The 22,405-nt window shown below is 42.2% G+C and overlaps 1 protein-coding gene across 1 annotated transcript in view; it reads right to left on the bottom strand.

The window, feature by feature from the left end:
• Positions 1-22,405, bottom strand: part of PLEKHG7 (pleckstrin homology and RhoGEF domain containing G7) — a 128,070-nt gene that overhangs the window by 47,976 nt on the left and 57,689 nt on the right. Inside the window, 4 exon segments of the mRNA XM_032593795.1 lie at positions 6,829-6,840; positions 12,077-12,267; positions 12,270-12,444; positions 12,447-12,770. Of these exon segments, the coding sequence (XP_032449686.1) occupies positions 6,829-6,840; positions 12,077-12,267; positions 12,270-12,444; positions 12,447-12,770 (702 nt within the window).

Here is a 22,405-nt window from a genome sequence, read left to right as displayed (position 1 = left end):
CAGGTTGCTGACACCTGGCCCGGGCTCTGGTCATATTACAGGAGAAACACTCTTTATTTGTCTAGGCCATTCTAGTTGGATTCTGTTACCTGCAGGCAAATGCTATCCTGACTTACACAGATCTCTCCATCCTGGACTTCCTTCTCTAAGAACAAGGTCATCTTTTGGCATTTGGACCTCTTGTGACTCTTTTACCATCTATATATGATGAGGTTTCATAATAAGATCATTAGAGATGATTCAAAAATCATTAACTTCTTACAATTCTCCCCTTCTTGCTATTTGCCAACCCAATGCCTATAGTGGTTATGAGGATAGAGGGGGCTGAATTAGGAGATGGAAAAGTTACAGCGATTTGAATGAGAAATATATTCTAATTTCATTGGATGTAAGATAATTAGACTGATACATAATAAATGAACAGTTTGCACATCCAGCCAGGAATTTTCACAGTGCCATTCCAAAGCCATTAGATAACATAAAATGCTGGGAGCCTGTAAGGGGATCCCTGAAAAGAAATATTAGCAGTATCCCCATTAAATTTATACTTCTCTTGATAAAGATCCTAGAAGCATATGATTAGAGTTGGTGTTTGAGGGGATAGATGAACCTGGATTGGATGGGGCATGGAAAAATTTTAATCATGTGAGTGAGAAATGTAACCTAGTTGGATTTTGGGGAAAAGGTTTACCCTTGAACTTGAACTCTAGATGTTTCATAATCTGGTGAGTATCAGAAGTTTGGTAGTTTCCTAAGATTCTATAAGCTATAACTATAATCCTATAACTACTCGTGGAATAAAAGACGAGTCTTCCCCAGCCATGTCTAGGCTGGCTTGTGTTTCTCTCCCCTGCTTCCATAGTTCTCTGGAGTGATGGTTAAGAATGTAGAGACAAATTGTCTGGATTTTAATCTTAGCTGTGATTGAGGGAGTTAATAACCTCTCTGGGCCTGATGTTGCCATTTGTGAAATGTAGACAATAATGATATTTACCTATTGGGTGAGGATGATTGAAGTTAATCAACATAAAGCACTTAGATCGGTGTCTGGAACTTACTTAGTAAGCTGTCAATAAATGCTATTACATTGCTTATTGAATAAACTGTGATATGATGTTCTATTTATTCTACTAGATTGCCAGCTCCTTGCCAAACATGTCTTATTTCTTAATGTAGTGAGTATTCATTTAGTAATTCAATCCATCGTTATTGAGGCACACGAATGAAATACCTCTCTGATGTTGCCTCCCTCGTGGAAAGTGTCTTACTTTATAAGGTGGTTTGCAGATTTATGTCTTATCTCCTCCCTTACCCTAAGCTCCTAGCTCCTGTTCTAAATCCTTCTGTTTAGTATGAGCTCAACAAACATTTCTTGAATAAATGAAACGTAAGCATTTCATGTGAGGGTTCTCACACGCCCAGAATCGTCATTTGTCGTTTCCTGATATGAACTCTTGCAGAATGTGTAATCCGGTGATAGCAAGCTGCTCGCTGTTCTTTAAATGTACCCTGCCCTTCACGTCTCCACACCTTGGCTCAGGTAGCTCCCATCTGCCTTCCGATCTCCATTTTGCCTGGCAAACAAACCCACATACATGTCTAAATTCCAGCTTTGACTCTCTTCCTCCAAAAGTCTGTTCTGATCCTCTCAGGAAGAGCCATCCCTCTCTCTCCCTCCCTCTTCTACCCTCACCTTGTCTTTTTACTCTATAATGATTTCAGGAAGGCTCATGCTGTGTCTTATATATTACAGAACCCAAGTACCTCGCATAGCACTTGACATAGAGCAGGTATTCAAATAAGCTTCTTAAAGGAATAGACACGTTGATCTATAGAAAGATACACAGACAGTCCTCTAATGAATGTGCTTTCCCATTCTAAGTCATAAATAAATAATCGTATGCATTCACAACAACAAAGTGCAGTATGAATCCTCCTCCCCCCTCCCCCCCGCTCTCATTAGAGGTAGTTAAATTACTCTATCCATTTCTACCTTATCCAGGATACCTTCTGACATAAAGCATCCATTTAGGAGCACACAGGCCAGGTTTGGGAGTTCAGTTTGCACATATGGAGCAGAGGGAAGACAACTGGCTGGCACAGCCCTTGAGCCCTGACCTCGGCTTTGTTGCCTTGGTGTTCAAAACCCAATGATGCTCATTCTGGAAAGGTGGGCATGCCCTGGAAGGGGAAAACAGAATCTGTGTGGACATGGCCCTTTTATGTTCGTAAGAAGCAGCCATGGGTTAATAAAAATATCAAGAACCACAGGGTAATTATGTGAAGACCTAGGAAAACAATAAGAAAGAACATCTGCATAAAGTAACATGAAGAGACACGAATTGGTATAGAAAACCTGCCCCTGCATCACCCATGCCTGACAGTGGATTAGATTTCTGGGTACTCTCTCAAGAACCCCATGTCTGTGGCAGCCAGGCCTGTTAGGATCATTGGATTAATGATGTTAATGCAAATGGTTGCAGAGAATTCAGAATGACTTTGAATTTAGGTCTCATGGTAAGAGGGGTGTTGGTGATTCCAAACTGGTTATCTTCGTTTTGTTCTTACAAATAGAATTGCTTTCTATGGAAAAATGGCATGCATGCAGGATCCTTGTGTCTAGTTCTGGACTGATTATTCACTAGAAACAATTACTGGAACAAATTCAGAATTTTTTATTTCCCTCCCCCAAACAAAATGGTGTGTGCATAGGGTAGTGGCATACTGTGTGGAAGGGGGTGGAAGGAAGGTTTTGAAACCTAATTTCCTCAGAGAGAGGTCAGACTAGGAGATAGACTAACAATAAATACAAACATGTTTGGGGTTTGGGGTGTGGCTGGCAGTCTGCTGTCTCTGTGTAAATACAGTATAACTTATGCTGCCTTTATTTGTTTGGAAGCGCACAACTAAACAAACATCCTTGAGAAACGCATTTTTCTTGTTTGTTTGCTCGTTCGATGCTTGGCTATTCTGGTTATTTGCTTCAGGATGAAATTCTGGACCCAGGAGGTTGTGTAACCAGGTACCTGACCCAGACTTTGCAGCCCTCTTGGGCGTCGGCCTATCCCCCCTCCCCTCCCTCTCCACCCCACACAGCATCCAGAAACCCAAACACAACCACTCTAATCCTGAGTTGCGTTGCCCCAGGGGAGTCATATCCCAAGGGACTAGTCCCATAGTTGCTGGAATAATCTTGTCTCCTTTCTGGTACCAGAACGTCTCCTTATTCTATCTTCCACTGAAGATTCAAAGGTCTGTGGTGTGGGCTGGGACAGCAACAATTTAGAGAATCCAGAGAATTCTCCTCCCACTGTTGAGCAGGCCACACACCCATGCATCAACAGTCAACAATGAGCCTACTCTTACACGTTAGTGCCAGAAAAGTTTCTGGCTGGTGGAGATGTGTCCCCAACCCCCATACCGTGGACCTCGAATGCATACACATGATAAAGAACAGATTGGTCTTGGTAAATATTTTATTCTAATTTAAAATCAGCTGGCACTTATTGGCCAGTTAAGTATTTTAACATCATTATCATGTAGATTTTCCCAAGCACCCTGCAAAGTAGAATTTACTGTTCTCATTCTAGAGCCAAGAAAGCTGAAGCTTATAGGGAAAGATAAACAGCTTGCTTAAGGTTGCCTTGCTAGTGAACACAGAGCCAGAATTCAAAGTTTAAATATGCAAGTTGGACTTGTAAATAAGGGGAAGAGAAAGATACTACAAACCATGTTAGAGCACTACATTTATTTATTTATTTTTTAATTGATATAATGATGGTTACATTGGGTAGAAGAAGAAACAGAGTGGGTTGAATGGAAGCTCCTCGAAAGATAGGTCCATGTCTTAAACTCTGGAACCCGTACCTGGGATCTTATTTGGCTTAAGTCTTTGCAGGTGTAATTAAATGAAAGAACTCGAGATGAGATTGTTCTGGATTATCTGGGTGGGCCCTAAATCCATCTACACGTGTACTAATAAGAGACAGGGTGAGAATAGACATAGAGAGGAAAGAAGGTTACCTGAATATAGAGGCAGAGATTAAAGTGGTGCAGCCCCAGCCACGGAACACCCGGATGAAGAAGCAAGGAAAGGTCCTTCCTTAGAACCTTCGGAAGGAGCCCAGCTCTGCCAGTTCCTTGATTTTGGATTTCTGGCTTCCAGAACTGTGAAAGCATAAATTTCTCTTTGTTTAAGTCTCCTGGTTAGTGGTAATTTATTATAGAGGCCACAGAAGACTAATAAAGGGGGTAGTGCGAGTGAGTGGCAAGGGCACTGGCCAACTTGATTCCCAACTCTGACCTTCATTACGTTTGACCTTGGCATGGGGTCTTTCTGGGCCTCAGCTTCCTTATGTGGAAAACACCTGTAGTGAGACCCTTTCTGTCTCTGGTGAATCAAGGATTTAGGAGCACTGCTCTCAGTTTCCATGCCAGTGGCCAGTGGGTGGGAGCAGTAATTATACGGTGACCTTTATCTTGGCAGAAATGTTTGAAGATGAATAATTAAAGCTCCTCCTTTAGAAATATGACTAGTGCATCATTTGCATTTTTTTGCAATGGGCTTAAACCAAGAACTGTTGGCTTCTAATTCCTGGGTGCAAATTTTAAAGGAAAATAATGAAAAATACTAGAGATTACGGGGGTTACCTGCTGCCCTATGGTGATATGTGTGTCTTAATGACGTAAAAATCTTATTGAAGGTACTATATTTTGGATAAGGCATAATCTAACTCTTCCTCCTGCTATGAATGTTGCCCAGTGGTTTCTTTCTTACCAGGCAAGCTCATCAGGCTGCATTCCTCGGATGTGATATCCTTGCCTGATAGTAAAATTCATGGTAAATATACCTTTTCCAGCAGGTGGTTTTCCAGTAATTGTGTGACTAGACAAGGTAGGTATTCTATTTTAAGAACCATGGTGTTTTACTCTATGCAAGAGAGACAGTGCAATTTGGAATGCTTGCTTAGAACTATGGGTTGATTATACAAGAGGAGCAAATTAAGAATCAGCAACAATCTTAAAAAATATCTATCTCCTTTTATTTTTATTTTTTCTTATTTTTAATTTTAATTTTAATTTTTTTATTATTATTTTTAATGTTTATTCTTGAGAGAGAGAGAGAGAGAGAGAGAGAATGAGCAAGGGAGGGGCAGAGTGAAAGAGAGACACAGAATCCAAAGCAGGCTCCAAGCTCTGAACTGTCCACACAAAGCCTGACTTGGGGCTTGAATCCACAAGCCGTGAGATCATGACCTGAGCCGAAGTTGGACACTTAATGGACTGAGCCACCCAGGTGCCCCTAATTTTATTTTTAAAGAGAGAGAATAGGCAGGGGAGAGAGGGCCAAAGGGAGAGAGAGAGAGAGAGAGAGAGAGAGAGAGAGCACATGAGCTGTGGAGAGGGGCAGGGGCAGAGGGAGAGAGAGAATCTTAAGCAAGTGCCACACTCAGCACGGAGCCGCACATGGGCTTGATCCCACGACCCTGGGATCATGACTTGAGACAAAATGAAGAGTTGGACTCTCAACTGACCGAGCCACCCAGGCGCCCCAAATATCCCCTTTTAAAGTAATCAACAGAGAAATGACAAATAGATTGCCAGTCGGTGAAATCTGGGATATATTTTTCCATTACGAGTCTCAGAAGATAATTGGGAACGTTCCTTTTCCTGTTTGACTATAATTTCCAGCTCAACTTTCTACCAAAAGATTCCATTTTCTAGAATCCCACTGAGACTTCAGAAAGGACAGGGAGCCCGTGGCTCTTGTCCAGGGCCTGATACATAGTGGCCCCTTCATGAATGTGGAGTGAACATACAGAAGACTCATCCCTGACAAGCCAGTTTCAACACAGAACAGAGCCAGCCTGTAGAGTCTCATCAGTGTGGAGAACTCCCAAAGCTGTGACCTCCAGGGCTCACCCCACAGTAGTACCAAACACACGTGTGGGCCACCCCCAGGGCAGCTGGTACTGGTAGCTGCCCGCTCTCGCCAGCTTTTCAGGCTACTGTCCTTGTGGAATGGAAGTCGCAATACAGCCCAGGGGGAAGGGGCAATACTTGTGCAAATGCCCAGCAACTCCAGGTACACTTAAGAGAGAAATACAATTCAGACTGGGAAGATGGGGAAGGTTACAAGATGCTGGAGGGAGAAAAGTATCCGGAGGAGAAAATATACAAAACACAAAAGGGATCATACAATTTCCCCTACCAGGCTTGTCCTAACTTAACTAACTCACCGACTAACTTCCTTTTTTCTTAAATAAACATGCACTATGTGCCAGGCTGTGTTCTAGGCACTAAGGATATAGGAATTAACAAAACAGACATGATCCCTGTGTACATGGAGCGTCCGTTCTAGAGGAGCCGATGCCAGTGGAAGAATAACACACGGTTCCTGCTGTGAAAGGAAGCTGGCCGGCAGCCTTGCCCTCCAGCCACGCCCAGCTCAGCCTCCCTGAGACCCCAGTCTCCCCTTCTGACTAATTAACAACATGCCGTCTATCTTACCACAAAGGGCAAAAATTTGCAACTATATGAGGTGATGGATGTTAACTAAACTTATGGTGGTGATCATTTTGCAATATATGCATATATCAAATCGTTGTAATATACACCTTAAACTTATACGATGTTATATGTGAATTACATCTCAATAACATGGAGAGAAAAAAAGAAAGTGCAATCCAGTAAAATATGATGCTGTGGAGTGTGAAATCTTTCAAAAAAGCTAAAAAACAAACAAACAACCCAACAATCAATATACAATCTATTAGTCTCTAGTTAATACATTTCTAACAAGCTTCTAGGCTCTGCAAGAGCCAGGACAGGGTGTTCTCCCTCTCGGGTGCCACCCAAGCTTTAGAGACAGTGCTACGTGTATGTCAGGTTTTAAATAAAAGTCTGTGGAGGATATAACATTGTATTGAATCTAATGTTCAGACATCTCAGATGAACTTCGGGTGATAGATCATTTTACTCTGAGATCAGAATATCTTAGAAAGAATAGGTCCGTAACTTGCATACAGGAAGTGCTTAATGAATGAATGAGTACATGGTTTAAAAAAAAAACCAAAACACTAATATTTGTGTTGCTCTATTTACCACATCCAAAGCCTATTAGATGAATACTATTTGCATCCCCATTTCACAGATGAAGATTTTGAGGTTTTGAGTTAAGAACCATGCCTGAGACCACACTTCCAGCGAGAAACAGGGTTCAAACTCAGGGAGTTTGATTCTAAAAGCTCCCTAACACTATGTTGTGCTACTTCAGATCTGACTTGAGGGGGGGTGGGGTGGGGGATGTCTTACTGGCATTCAATGTTTTTGTCTGGTTTCTTCCTCGAGAGATTTTCGAATACCTTGCTATTTGGGTTTTGTGCCGATGTTACTGTTGTAGGGCTTTTTACCACAATACTCAGGATTCATTGTCTCACCGCTTCAAAGAAAGAAGAGGTGGACACGAAATGAGCAGCAGGCAAAAATTTATTAGAATATAAGATTAGAAAAGGAGAATAGTAGGACAGCTCTTTTTACAGAGAGGGGACATTCCAAAGTGATGCCCCAGGAGTATAGGGGAGGGTCCTTGTTTATAAGGTTCTGGTCACCACCCCCTCCCTTCCCCCTTGTTTGTTCTCAGGTTCTACCCCGAGAGCTCTAGGTGCTGGGTTGTCCATTCCTGATTGGCTCATTTCCATTGTATGAGTGGTGGTCTGGGGCCATACTTAGGTCTTTTGTCAAATTCCTAAGGGAAACCTGAGAGGGAGTAGGTGGGATCTGTTACATTCTTAAGAGGAGCCTATGCCTGAGGGGCTTGCTGTGGTCAGACACGCCCAGCATGGTTCCTAGAGGTGGTTTGTCTATTTCCGTTTTCAGCTTCAGGGAAGACTGAAAAATTAAGTGAGGCAGACGGCTTTCTGTTATAAATTTTAAGGGGGCTAGAAAGATCTCCCTGCCCATAAAATCTCCCTGTTTGCTTCCTGATGTTTAAAATCCCACCAACGCACCTTCATCGCTTGGCCTCAAGTCATGTCCTCTGTCAAAACGCAAATAAATCAGGGATTGATAAGTGACACTGTAAGTCAAGCCGCCTGCCAGCCTGCCTGCCAACCGACTAAGTGACTGAGGCATCGTCTTACAAAGATTAAAAGTAAATAAGAGGTCTCTGCCCTCAGGAAGGTCTTGACTCTGGAAGCAGACAAATGGAAAAGAAATGCAGCAGTGTCTTAGACATAGGTTTAGGGAGGAATTCCTCCCCCAAAAGGAAAGGATACACTGCTCTACTTGGAAAGATGAGCACAGATATCCCTTAAGCCTAAAGTCCTTCACACTTTAGTAAGAATGAACTATAAAGATTTTTTGTTTCCAGAAGGTATATTTTGGTGATAGGAGAAGGTTTGGAGTGAGTGTGAGTTCAAAGGAATAGTACAGAGGGAGAGAGGGAATGGCAGCAAGAAAAAAAAGTTCACGAAAACCTGGAATCAAGGTCATAACCCTGAGCTGATTTCAGAACTGAGAGTAGACTGGACCCTCACTTATATGAGCCTGCTCAATTGTCAGGCCACATGTTAAAACCCCTTAATAAAGGAAGAATCAGTATTTTTACAAAAGGGTTCATGTCTATTCTATAAGGCAAAAAATGTTGTGACTGACTGATACACATATAGGCAAGCACTTCTTCGTTGAATATCCTAGGGGTCAGCAAACTTTTTTAATAAACTGCCAGGTTGTTAACATTTTAGGCTTTGATGGGCACTATGGTCTTTGTAGTGACTGTAGTGCAACTCTGCCATTGGCTTGTAAGAGCGGCCAAGACCAGTTTTCAAATCAGAGGGTGTGGCTGTGTTCCAGCGAAATTATTTATGAAAACAGATGAAGGACTGAATTTGGCCCAGAGGCCGTAGTTTGCTAGCTCATGGTTTATATCATTTAATAGACATGTTATTTATTCATTCATTCATTTATTTTTTTAAAAACACTTTTTTGAGAGAGAAAAAAACAGAGCAGGGGAGAGGGGCAGAGGGAAAGAGAACTTTAAGTAGGCTCTTGCTCAGTGTGGAGCCCGACACGGGGCTCAATGTCACCTCCGTGAGATCATGACTTGAGCCAAAATCAAGAATCGGACACGTAACTGACTAAGTCACCCAGGTTCCCTGCCAAGTTGTTCCTTTGAATTTACCAAAACTAGTTCTGTTATCATCTTACAAAGATTCTGCATGTCAGTAAAAATTACCTGCATGCTATCTTTTGCAACTGGCTGGTTGTGTCCTATCACTTAAACTGTATGTCTGGTAACTCCATCTTATAACCAGAGCTGCACACAGATTTTACCTGCTCTAGGAAGCATTCTTTTTTAAATTTTAATTTATTTTAATGTTTTATTTTTGAGAAAGAGGAGAGAGAGAGAGAGGGAGAGAACGAGAGGGGGAGGGGCAGAGAGAGAGGGAGACAAAATCCGAAGTAGGCTCCAGGCTCTGAGCTGTCAGCACAGAGCCCAACATAGGGCTCAAACTCGTGAACCGCATCATGACCTGAGCCGAGGTCAGATGCCCAAACTTGACATCAAGACCTATAACCCGCCCTCCCCAATTCTTCTCCTCCCTCACCCGTCCGCACATGGTTACCTAGATTGGTCAATGGAACTATCTGCCACCCAGAGATGCAAGCCAGAAGCTTGGAGGTCATTCTTGACAACTTCCTTCCTCTCACCCTGATGGTCTACTATTCACAAAGTCTAGATGATTCTACCTCCTAATACCTCCTCAACTGAAATACTTTTTTTTTTTAATTTTTTTTTTCAACGTTTTTTATTTATTTTTGAGACAGAGAGAGACAGAGCATGAACGGGGGAGGGGCAGAGAGAGAGGGAGACACAGAATCAGAAACAGGCTCCAGGCTCTGAGCCATCAGCCCAGAGCCTGATGCGGGGATCGAACTCACGGACTGCGAGATTGTGACCTGAGCCGAAGTCGGACACTTAACCGACTGCGCCACCCAGGCGCCCCTGAAATACTTCTTTTTAACTCCAGTGCGTTCATCAGAGCCTAGCCTAGTAACTTCTCATATCTGAACATTCTAATTGTTCTGCTGGAGTCCTCTCTCACCTAAATGTCATGTCCACCCTTTATCCATCTGGCCGTGTCCCTCCAGTCAGTGGTTTCAGACTGCTCTTAGGGTAAGGAACAAAATCCCAAACACCCTATTAGACTCTGCATGATCGACTCTAACATCATCATCTTCCTCTGAGACTGCTCTCTCTTTCCCTTCCTCTGACACACCTGAATCAGGTATTATTTTAGAGCTTTATTCTCATTTGTGTCTGTAGAAGATTTGTATCAATAATTCCATTCTTCACCAACTTTTGTATCCACACCCTTTACCAAGTAACACTTCCGTGCTCTCCCATGTAGGTGACACATAATTTCCTACCCCACCCCCACTGAGTTCAGTCATGTGACTTGCTTTGGCCAGTAGAATTAGGACAGACACCGAGCCCATGCTGCAAGTGTCTTCCCGAACCTCTCCTTTCACCATAAGAAGAATATACCCTTTGGTTCCGTGAAAAGGATGAGGAACATGCAGAATGGAACTACCCAGCTGAGACCAGCCTACTTCAACTCACACCTGATAGATGCACAGATACATAAGAAAAAATAGCTGGTTGTTGTTTTAAGCCCCTGAGGTTTGGGGTGGTTGGTCATATAGGAATAGCTAATGGAAACACTAACGCGATAATCTGCATTTTCCCGTGTGGCTTTGTAAATGTCCTCAGCCTTAGTTGATATGTTTAGGTCAACTGGGGTTAAGAGGGTTAAAATCAACAAAGATGGCATACGCGGATCTCATTCCTCCTACTGAAAACAGCAATATTTTGCTTGAGGATCGAGGTCCTGTAATAAAACAATGGCCACTTCCTGACAATTTCTCCGTGACTTTCCAAGTGAAATAAGGGCTTTCCTGCCCAGCTTGCAAACGGGGTGGGTGAAACTGAGCGTGGATCTTTCCCTTGCTGTCACAGAGGCTCTTCATCCCCAGGAAGAATGGCAAGCCCACCGGCGCATCCCTGGGGACCATGCTGAAAATCCATAGCTGGCTTCTGACACAGCCTACCTGCTTCTCAAATACAGACACGATCTGTCAGAAGAGACCTTTGAAAGGTCGTCCTAGCTTCAAACAGCGCATCTTGCTGTTTTTATCCTTGTCCTCTGAGTTTCTCTTTGAAGAGCTGTTGAATGTTTCTGGCCTTTATATTTTCTCAGCCTGACAAAACCAATTACTAAGTGGATGTTAATTAAGCCACAGGGCCAAGTCATTGGCAATTCAAAATGAAAACCATGACCGCATGTGGCCGTCATACCTTGCCCCAAAAAGCCACAGCAAAATGCTCTGCCTTCAAGGAGACTCTTGAAATTAAGACTCTGTCACCCATAAATGTTAAGCGACTCGGGGGCTGTAAAGCAAAGTGCCCTGATTAATGTGCCATCAGGTTTGCTATGTCAGAACAGCCACAGAGAGGGAAAAGTCAGCAGTGGACAGTTTTCACAGCATTAAAGAAAATAAAGACGTGCCCAGCTGGCTGGGTGCAATTCTCTCTGAAATAAGTTTTTCAAATGTATGTTTCAGTTTTGCATAAATCCACCCCAAATTCCAAAGCAGACATCTAGAAAAGAGAGGCAATGAACTTTCCTAGCTAAAATGTTCTGGATATTTTCTTTTTGGTGAGGAGGGGGAGAAGATTAGATATTTGAACAATTCGCTCTTTCTTTGCTTTTAAACTAGCCCTACCAGGTTGTCTTCAACGGCCTGGATTCGCAAGAGGGCTGCCTTTACTATATCTAATGGCCGACAGACCATCGCTAACCTGACCTTCTGCTCTAGAAGAAGAAAGTGAACTAGACCTGTGTTCTCCCTCTTCTCCAAACTACTTGGAGCCAACATGTCCTGAAAAGTGTGTGACTTCCTGTGCTGTCTCCCATCATAGGACCTCGTGGCATTTGGGGTAATATGGCAACCCAGAGACCCATCTTGCCTTGTAGTGCTCTGATCGAGCATGGGAGGTCCGACACCGTATTACCCGAGAACCAGGAGGCCTTGTGGCAGGGCTGGGTGGTGAGTGGCTTCCTCTCTCTGGAAGAGAGGCCTGGGAAAAAGACCCCCCACTGATGGGCTGAAGCAGGGGAAGGGGTTCAGATAAGACTGGATGTGTTCAGGGTGGTATGGCCGTAGATAGGAGACGGGGTTCAAATGAACCAGTTGTGTTGAGGACCTTTGGGGATCTGGAGGGAATCTTTGTTGGAGTCTCAAGGGCGATAGAGAATGTGAAGAATTCTTTGGGCTTCCAGGCGGACTCTTGGAGAGGTAACGTGGAGAGCCTGCAGGCTCCTGCTGGCTTCCAGGCTCCTTCCAGGTGAGCACTTCCTAGGTCTCTTGCTGAGGCAGCAGTGTGATGCTCCACGGACATTGCCCCTTAATCTCCTGTAAGTGGGAGACGTAGAGATGCGGTCTGGGGCTTGCTGGTCAGAGTGGAGAAGATTCTCCTGGTTCTCCCAGTGCTTCTTTGACAGACTCCTCACAGAGAACCGAGGAGACGCCCCACAGCCTCTTATCTGCACCTCTGGGCAGGGTGGCTCCATCTTTCCTAAGCAGCTAAGAGCCCCTATTGCCGGAAGCTTCCAGGGGACGTTGTTGGACTTGCTGTTCCTGGGACCACACTGGGGTTGTTCAGTTTCTGAATTCAAGTGCCACTCTTCCTCTGGTATGTCTTTGCCCTTTTCCAGAGGAAAAATTTACATGCAGGTTGTTGCATTTTTAGTGAGGAAGAGCAGAGTGTGCAGTCTTTTGCAAATGAGGGAGAGCAACGTGAGAAAAAAAGGTATCTGAAATTTCAGGTGAAAACCTCTAATTTGTCACGGGACATCGGTAGAGACCAGTTATTAGCATCCTTTAAGTTTTGAGGATGAATAACATAAACGATTCCAACCTTCCCATCTGAATAGTTTGTATGTTGACATTTGTATACTGTTTACTTATGCCTTCCAGGTTGAAACAAAAAATGTTTTAAGAACCTTAGTGACCTACGAGACTTTCTGAAGCCACAAAGCTCAACACCTTTTGATTATTCCATTTTAAGACAATTAAATATACATTAACATTTCTTACATTCTCTATCTATCTATCTATCTATCTAATCTATCATCTATCTATCTTATGCTTTAGTGTATTTCAGGGATATAAGGCTATAAGAACAAGGAGAACAGGGAGCCTGGGTGGCTCAGTTGGTTAAGCGTCTGCTTTTGGCTCAGGTCATGATCTCGCAGTTCTTGAGTTCGAACCCTGCATCGGGCTCTCTGCTGTCCATGGAGAGCCACCTTTGGATCTTCTATTCCCCCTCTCTCTCTGCCCCTCCTGGCTCATGCTCTCTGTCTCTCTCTTTTAAAAATAAATAAATAAAAGTTTAAAAATATATATGTATTAAGAAAAAACAACAACGACAACAAAACCCTTTCCCTCAAGATTTAAATTACAGGATGAAGCATGGTTTCAGTTATCGCTGTAAAGAATTTTGCAAAAGGCGTTCTAGGTTTTTGTCTATCCTTGTATTTTGAAAAATAACTTGCAAATCTGAAAAGAAAAACCCATATGTCACCCAAATGCCCTACTTCTTGTGATTAGAGGTGCTTTCTAGGACTCACTAATGCAGAATGATCTCTCAATTATACTTTTCTCATGCTCAAGGTAAACTGATTCTACCATTTGACAACTTGATCCATGGCAACATGGAAACGACTTACTACAGCTCTGTTATTTTGTAGTTTACCATATGAAGAAAGTAGCTTTGTGTGGGAAAGCATTGATCCTTACTCATCCTGCTAAAGATTGTGTAAGAGTCACCTCTCAATTACTTACAGGCCTGGTGTGGGGCTGTGGATAAGATACTATCTTCCTTTGCCATGGACAATGTGGGAGGTGGTTTCAGACTGTGCATGGCTTGTTTATAGATGACGTATCAGTAATTGATCACATATTATGAGATCTCCAGTAACAATTTTAGCAAGTCTGTAATTCTAAAGCAAAATTCAGCCATCTGGAATGCATTGGGAATGAACACATTTGAATAGCCAAATTTTAAGGATAACTAATAATTTTCTTTAGTACTCCATGATTTTAATTGCACTGACAACACTTTTTAGTAGATCTTTTTCTACAGTGTATTATTTACCTCCTCAACTTGATAATAGAGAACACTGAACAGCTGTATATCTTTTCTTGATGACCTAGCCTCTTTATGTTGATTATCACTCATAGTACTAGTTGACATGCAATGGTTGTTACTATGTTTACCATAGCTTTATGAAGAATACAATAATTGTTACAGATTTTTATAGCATATGACTAAATGGCTTCACACCGATATATTCTCAAGTTTTTATTCATTATTTCTCATTACAGTTGGGGTACTTGCCTAAAGCAGCCTCTCTCCCCTTTGTTTCTTCCAGTCTGTTTCAGGCATAGAGGTCCAATGACCCTATGTAGAGAGGATTCATAGGTTCTTACATCAATAAAGAATAGGAGTCCAATGTTATTATGTTGTCATGACAATACTGTGACATTGACTTAGGGGACTCCATGTTCTCTTATGTTTACTGTCTGGTTCTCATCTGGTTTAAAGCCAAATGAAACTAACAGATACTAGATTTTAGACTGGAGAGTTGTTCAAGGAACTTCTTAGATACAAATTAAAGTCAATTCGATTCTTACCTACAAAAGAAATCTGCAATTCTTAATACTGAGTTGCTGAGGGGCGCCTGGGTAGCTCAGTTGATTCAGCATCCGACTTCGGCTCAGGTCATGATCTCACAGTTCGTGGGTTCAAGCCCTGCCTCGGGCTCTGTGCTGACAGGTTAGAGCCTGGAGCCTGTTTCAGATTCTGTGTCTTCCTCTCTCTTTCTGCCCCTTCTCCACTTGCGCCCTCTCTCTCTCTCTCAAAAATAAATAAACATTAAAAAAAAATTTGCTTTAATATTTTCAGCGGAGTTACAAAACTTCACATGTAGGACAAAAATGTGTGACGTACCTTGCGACGTACCTTATTTTGGGGACGATGGAAGAGGGTGATACCAGCGAAGAAACTTACATTTTAGCTACAATGGGGTTGAACTGATTTTGTTCTAAGATTAATAATTTCTGGCTGCTGCTTGAAAGGCTGCTACCAGCTTTGATGGAGAAGAATGAGAGGCCTATTGTCACCATTGATGATACTAGGTTTCTTTTCAGCTCCTGAATTGGAGCGGCCTGTTCCTCATTCTCTCAAGGAACAAATGGCCAAGTTGAGGTACAGGTACTTTTACATACATACACACCCAGGAAATTGTATTATTTTCTCCTTTATAGCCACATCCAAGTTCTAGGCAGCAACACCACTAAAGGATTCAGTACGTTTCCATAGGCACTTGCAGAAGAGCTTTATCAGAATTCTTAGTCCTTGGGTTTCCCCTTGGTCTTTGTGACTTCTTTCTCCTCCTCTGAGGGTTTAGGACCCTGCTTTGGATTTTGTTTCCAGTTGTTGTGGCCAGTAGGAAGTCATTATGTCCCATATAATGTAAGGATCATTAAATACTATTTATTGGTCGGTGTCTGAAATATTGGAACTAAAGCAGTAGTGATGGCTGACATGATTCACCGCAGAACCGAAGAAACTTTAAATATAGCAGGTCTCTGGATGGCAGTTTGCAGAGAGCAGAGAGCCCAGCCTCTGGAGTCTACCACCTGCTGGCTATCCCCACCTCACTGCCAGCTAGCCTGTGACCCCCTCTGTCAGCCGCCAGGCCACATTCATGAAAGGGCGTCAGAGTACCTCCCTCCCTGGGTGGCTGCAGGGATTAGTGGATATAATGCATGGGCTCCTGGGAGGCCCTCCCCAAATGATTACCCCCGTGGATCTGCTAAGGAGTCAAAAGGTAACAGAAAAGTAAGGCTAACTCTTCTCCTTTATATTCTCTGAAAGACAAACACAACACATGATCATTAAAAAGATTTGCCAGGCTTTGACCTCCCAAGCCTTGTAAGAACCTAGGAAACACCACCCACACAGTAGGGGAAGGAATCTCCGTGTCCTCAAATTTAAACCACACAGATTAATGATTCACCCGTTCTACTCAGACCTGAAGAGACCAGCCAGCCAGAACCAAGAGAAACTGGTAGCAACAGGATCTAAACAAATGGAAAGTCTGAGAGGGAAACAGCCCCAGAATGTTGGCTTTACCACCAGTGGGATGGTCTACCTCCGAAGGTGACGTTGTCCCAGTGTGGCCCGACAGGGGAGTTAGCAGATCTAGAGTGAATGGCCAGGCGAAGGCTCGGAAGAACAGGTTCCACACCTGTAACTATGGACTCTCCAGGCCGAGTGCAGGTGAACTTGAGGCGAATTTGAATGAGGAACTGGCCTTTCTCCTCCTTAGAGACTTTTCTAGTTGTTTGTTTATGAAAAAGCCCAAAGGAAAGAAAGTTCAGAATCTAAGACTAAGACCGGCTAAGACAAAGTCTGGTGATTTGTTTTTGTTGAACAATGGATGATCCGATTCAGAAATGATGCACATGTGGCTTTTTCCTTACCTCCAGGTGTTCAATAATAGTCACTGATTGTTCGGCGAGGTGGTTCTCTTCTCTTTATTTTCTCTAAAGTTGTGAGAATCATTCCTTTCAACTTGACTTTGCTTGCATCTGAAAACATTTTGTGTGGTTCTATTTAATTCGTGGGCTGTTTTCATAAGCACCGAATAATAGAGGAAATGATCATCGTACTTGGGAACAAATCTGTGAGTGTTAATCTTCAAATAATTAAAATGGGAATGGAAAAATATGTGCAGGTACAGCATTCCCATGTAAGCAGGACCCAAGAATGTATGCAACGCTACAGAATATCTGCGGAATCTTTATAAAAACAAATTCAAACAAACTTGAATTAAGCCTAACTTACTGATGTGTTCATTGCTTAGAATCATTACATGTACTTCTTGTGAAGGTTTCTGCTGTCGGTGGTTCTCAGAGTGGGGTGCCTGGATCACCAGCATGAGCATCTCTTGGTAACTCCTTTGGAAGGCAAACTTTCACCTTCCCCCACCTCCTGCACTGGAAATGCTGGGGTGGGGCTGCCTGTCTGTGTTTTAACAAGTCCTCCTGGGGGGATTTTCACATTTGTTAGAAATTTGAGAACTGTTGCCATAGGGAAAACCGGGTCTAATTTTATCCATCTTGGCTTTGCGATAAACTTTGCATTAGTCTTTAATGTTCCCCTTTTGGCCTTATTAGAACATCCCTCACTTAGAACTGTGGAAAATGACTTGAACTCCTCCCTTTTCAGCCATTACCACTATCCCCGCCACCATACCAAAAATGAGGCATCAAGGGCATTTCTCTATTTTACCAGCATGAAGCCAGTACAAAAAAAGAGTCTGAGTTCCTGCCAAGGCTAGAAATGAATTGTTTCACTTTAGGAAGAAAGAAAAATGAATAGAATGTTTCAGCTTTTGGTTTGTAGAAGGAAGGTCGTCCTTTATCTCCTAGTCTCCTCACGCATGCATGATTATAAAACTGTCTCTCCCGGGGGACGTGATAATGGAATATTTGATCCCCATCCAGGAACTTCCAACCTCTGGTTGCAACTTAAATAGGAAAATTAAGAGTCTACAGAAAGGTCACAAAGTTATTACCAAGAAAGAAAATAGCGCAACTTCTAAGGAGAAGGGCAGTTGGGAGGAATTTTGGATGGGGAGGGGGAGCCCTGGCTGACCAGGCAATCCCTAGGTCAGCTTTTCCTTCAAGACCCTGGGGCAACTGCCTTGAAAGTGAAGGTGGCCCTTTAGGTCTCAGTGTGACACGTGAAGATTCTCTCCTATACTGTAGAGGGGGAGCTCTCCGCATGCTTTTGTCTCTGGTCTAGGTTATTGGATCAGGATAAATCTTGGTTATGGAGAAAGCCACCTGGGATGTGTCCCATGCAGTCTAAAGTCCACAAGCTATTTTTCTTTTATCAATATCTGCATCTGAGACAGAAAGCTCTGGAGTTCTGATTGGTCCTTTAGCTTAAAAAAAATTAACCCAACGTTAAAAATTAAGAGATTTTACAAAAAAATTTGGATTGCAAGCTTTTTAAAGAAAATGTTTATTTTTGCATTCCTTTTCAAAATAACACCAGCATTCTTCACAGAGGTAGAACAAACAATCCTAAAACTTGTATGGAACCAGAAAAGACCCCGAATCGCCAAAGCAATCTTGAAAAAGAAAACCAAAGCAGGAGGCATCACAATCCCGGACTTCAAGCTGTATTACAAAGCTGTAATCATCAAGACAGTATGGTACTGGCACAAAAACAGACACTCAGATCAATGGAACAGAATAGAGAACGAACCCAGAAATGGACATACAAATGTATAGCCAACTAATCTTTGACAAAGCAGGAAAGAATATCCAGTGGAATAAAGACAGTCTCTTTAGCAAATGGTGCTGGGAGAACTGGACAGCGACCTCCAGAAAAATGAACCTGGATCACTTTCTTACACCATACACAGAAACAAACTCAAAATGGATGAGAAACCTAAACGTAAGACAGGAAGTCATCAAAATCCTTGAGGAGAAAGCATGCAAAAACCTCTTTGACCTTGGCCACAGCAACTTCTTACTCAACACGTCTCCAGAGGCAAGGGAAACGAAAGCAAAAATGAACTGTTGGGAGCTCATCAAAATAAAAAGCTTCCACACAGTGAAGGAAACAATCAGCAAAACTGAAAGGCAACCGACAGAATGGGAGAAGATATTTGCAAATGATGTATCAGATAAAGGGTTAGTATCCAAAATCTATAAAGAACTAATCAAACTCAACACCCCAACAAACAAATAATCCAGTGAAGAAATGGGCAAAAGACATGAATAGACACTTCTCCAAAGAAGGCATCCAGATGGCCAAACGACACATGAAAAAATGCTCAACATCACTCATCATCAGGGAAATACAAATCAAAACCACAACGAGATACCTCACACCTGTCAGAATGACTAAAATTAATCACTCAGGAAACAACAGATGTTGGTGAGGATGTGGAGAAAGAGGATCTCTTTTGTACTGCTGATGGGGATGCAAACTGGTGCAGCCACTCTGGAAAACAGTACGGAGCTTCCTCAAAAAATTAAAAATAGAACTACACTATAACCCAGCAACTGCACTACTAGGTATTTATCCAAGGAATACAGGTGTGCTGTTTTGAAGGGGCACATGCACCCCCATGTTTATAGTAGCACTATCAATAATAGCCAAAGTATGGAAAGAGCCCAAATGTCCATCGATGGATGAATGGACAAAGAAGATGTGGTATACATATACAATGGAGTACTACTTGGCAATCAAAAAGAATGCAGTCTTGCCATTTGCAACTATGTGGATAGAACTGGAGGGTATTATGCTAAGTGAAATTAGTCAGAGAAAGACAAAAATCCTATGACTTCACTCATATGGGGACTTTAAGAGACAAAACAGATGAACATAAGGGAAGGGAAACAAAAATAATATAAAAACAGGGCGGGGGACAAAACGTAAGAGACTCAAATACAGAGAACAAAGAGAGGGTTTCTGGAGGGGTTGTGGGAGGGGGGATGGGCTAAATGGGTAAGGGGCATTAAGGAATCTACTCCTGAAATCATTTTTGCATTATATGCTAACTTGGATGTAAATTTAAAAATTAATTAATTAAAAAAAGAAAGTGTTAATTTTATTAACTAATCTGACAATGCGATGTCCATATTCCAATACTTCCATATCTATATAAAAGGAGTAGACCTGAGGACAGGCTTTATGTTTCAGATGGGACAAACAGCATCCATTTCACCACGTTCTCTGCCAGTTCCTACAATATTCCTGAGGCTAGTGTTGCGTCCTATTTGTCATTGTATATGTGGTCTTATTTCTTCTGACAACACTACAAATAATAGCCCCAAACTGGAAAAACCCCAGTGCTAATTTCAATATCATGTCCATCGTCAACTGACAGATACGCTGATATACTCACCTATGAAAATAAAGGAACAATTGCTCTAGCCTCAAACATGATGTTCAATGAAAGAAGCCAGACTCTGTGATTCCATTCACATGAACAAGAATGGGCAGAGTTCATCTCAATAGTCTTACAAGTTAGGATGATGGTTTTTATCTTTGGGGGGAGGCAGGAGCGTGGCTTCTGGGATGCTTATATGTTCAATTTTCTGATCTGTGTGCTGGTACCTGGGCGTATTGTCTTTGTGGAAATTCATTCTCTGGTATGCTCATGCTAGGAGCACTTTTTTGTTTATGTATGCTCTGCTTGAGTAAGTAGTGTCCTTAAAAAAGTATGTCTGGGCTGACAGATCATATCCTGGTTTGCTTACTTGTTTATATGACTTGCTGGCTAATACATATCTTTGAATTGGCCAATTTCTAAAAAAAAAAAATTTCCCTAGTGTTTGAAAGAGGTAGGATTTTTATTTGAGTTTTCTTGTAGGTTTTAGGGTTATATAACTCAATGAAACCATGTTTAAAATTATTAGTCTCCATGCCTCTAAATATATCTCAACCTCTTTGAGGTACTTATTTAAGAAAGTTTTCTAGGCTGGGGCACCTGGGTGGCTCAGCTGTTTAAGCATCTGACTTTGGCTCAGGTCATGATCTCATGGTTCATGAGTTTGAGCCCCATGTTGGGCTCTCTGCTGTCAGCACAAAGCCTGCTTCAGATCCTCTGTCCCTCTTTCTCTCTGCCCCTCCCCTGCTAGCACTCTCTCTCTCTCTCTCTCTCAAAAAATAAATAAAACACATTAAAAAAAAACAAAAGGTTTCTAGGCAGTACATATTCTAAACGTTTTCATATCTGAAATTGTCTTCATTTTGCCATCATCTAGGAATCCTGGATATGGAATTCTCATGTGGTTGTCAGAAGAATTCAGTTCCTTGTAATGGTAGATCTGAGGATCTCCAGTCCTAGAAGCCACCCATAATTCCCTGCCATACTCTCCTCTCCATAGGCAGATCATACTACAGCCTGCTTCTTCAAGGCCAGGGGGCAGTTTTTCCCTCCAGTCTGGTAAGATAGAGTCTTGTAGATTTATTGTAACATAAGCACAGGGGTGACATTCCATCACCTTTGTCATATTCTATAGATTAGAAGCAAATCATAGGTCCTACCCACTTTCTTAGGGAAGGGATTACTCAAGAGTGTGACTTGGGGAGGGGGGCCCAATAGGCGGTGCCAACTACAGTCTTTTCGATAGTAATTTAACTTTTGAAAATTATTTTAAAATTTAAAATTTAAATTTTAAAGTATTTTAAAAAAGTGTTTTTGAATTGGTATGTAGCTATGCCAGAGACATCCCCAACCTCTTGAGCCATATCTTTCTTTTACTCTTTGACATCAGATTGGCCTGAAGTATGATTTTAGTGTTTCTGAGGGATAGAAGCCAGTTGGAGAAGTGGAAATAAACCAAGCAACCACACATCACAGAAACCCACGAAGTAGGCACAGCTACGATTTCACAATTCCTTAGGCTGGCCCTGGCTCTGTACCAGCCCATCTGTGTTTGCCTACACCCAACGGAGGCACCGTGGGGTCTATTTCTTTCGTTTAATTGTAGTGTGGGCTGCTTTGAATTTTGCTTTGACGTTCAACAGGGGCTTACAGTAACACTTAGACTTCCGTGAATGAATTTCTACTGATGTTGCTTAAACCAGCAGCAAATCGCCTACTTTGGAAAGAGTGGAGATGAGATTTATGTGTGAAATTCATTTCTGACTGGTGCTGAAGTCCTGAGCTGCTGCTGGCTTACCCAGCACATTTCATCCAGCTTGACTCAACGAATTTTTCGTAATGACATTTTAAAAGTGACTGAGTTTGCCTCCCTTGTCAGAATTCTGGCTGTGAAGAAGTTAATGACTGCAATAATAACCCTAGAAATGAGTCTTAAAAGCCCAATAGGGGGGAAAATGAGTCTGTGAATTTTATTTGTAAATGTAGTAAAGCTAGAACAGATAATTTGGCTGAAAATTATCCTGGTTTTGGTTTTTCGTTGTGGTTTAGGAACCATTGTAAGACTTCCCCCACCTCACTATGTTCTCTGTCCCCAAGTCATAATTCTAGTGTGATTATGTCAAAATTATCTCCACAGTAGCCAACTGTGGTGTTATAAACAGAGAATTAAGACTTCAGGAGGTGAATAAGCAGAAGCAGCAGGAGCTCTAGAAACGGAGAGGCATAAACCTTCTGCTCTTCTGAAAATGTTCCTGAGGACAGCAAAGGAAGTGGGGGGTGGAGAGAGAAAACATGGTTTGTTACATAAACTAGAATCATTTCTTTTGTTGTTTGTTTGTTTGTTTGTTTGTTTGTTTGTT

The sequence above is a fragment of the Lynx canadensis genome, chromosome B4, assembly GCF_007474595.2.
Source record: "Lynx canadensis isolate LIC74 chromosome B4, mLynCan4.pri.v2, whole genome shotgun sequence".
In the NCBI taxonomy this organism is placed as follows: domain Eukaryota; kingdom Metazoa; phylum Chordata; class Mammalia; order Carnivora; family Felidae; genus Lynx; species Lynx canadensis.
The sequence above is the reverse complement of the archived record's forward strand: the minus strand, read 5'-3'. Positions and strand labels throughout refer to the sequence as shown.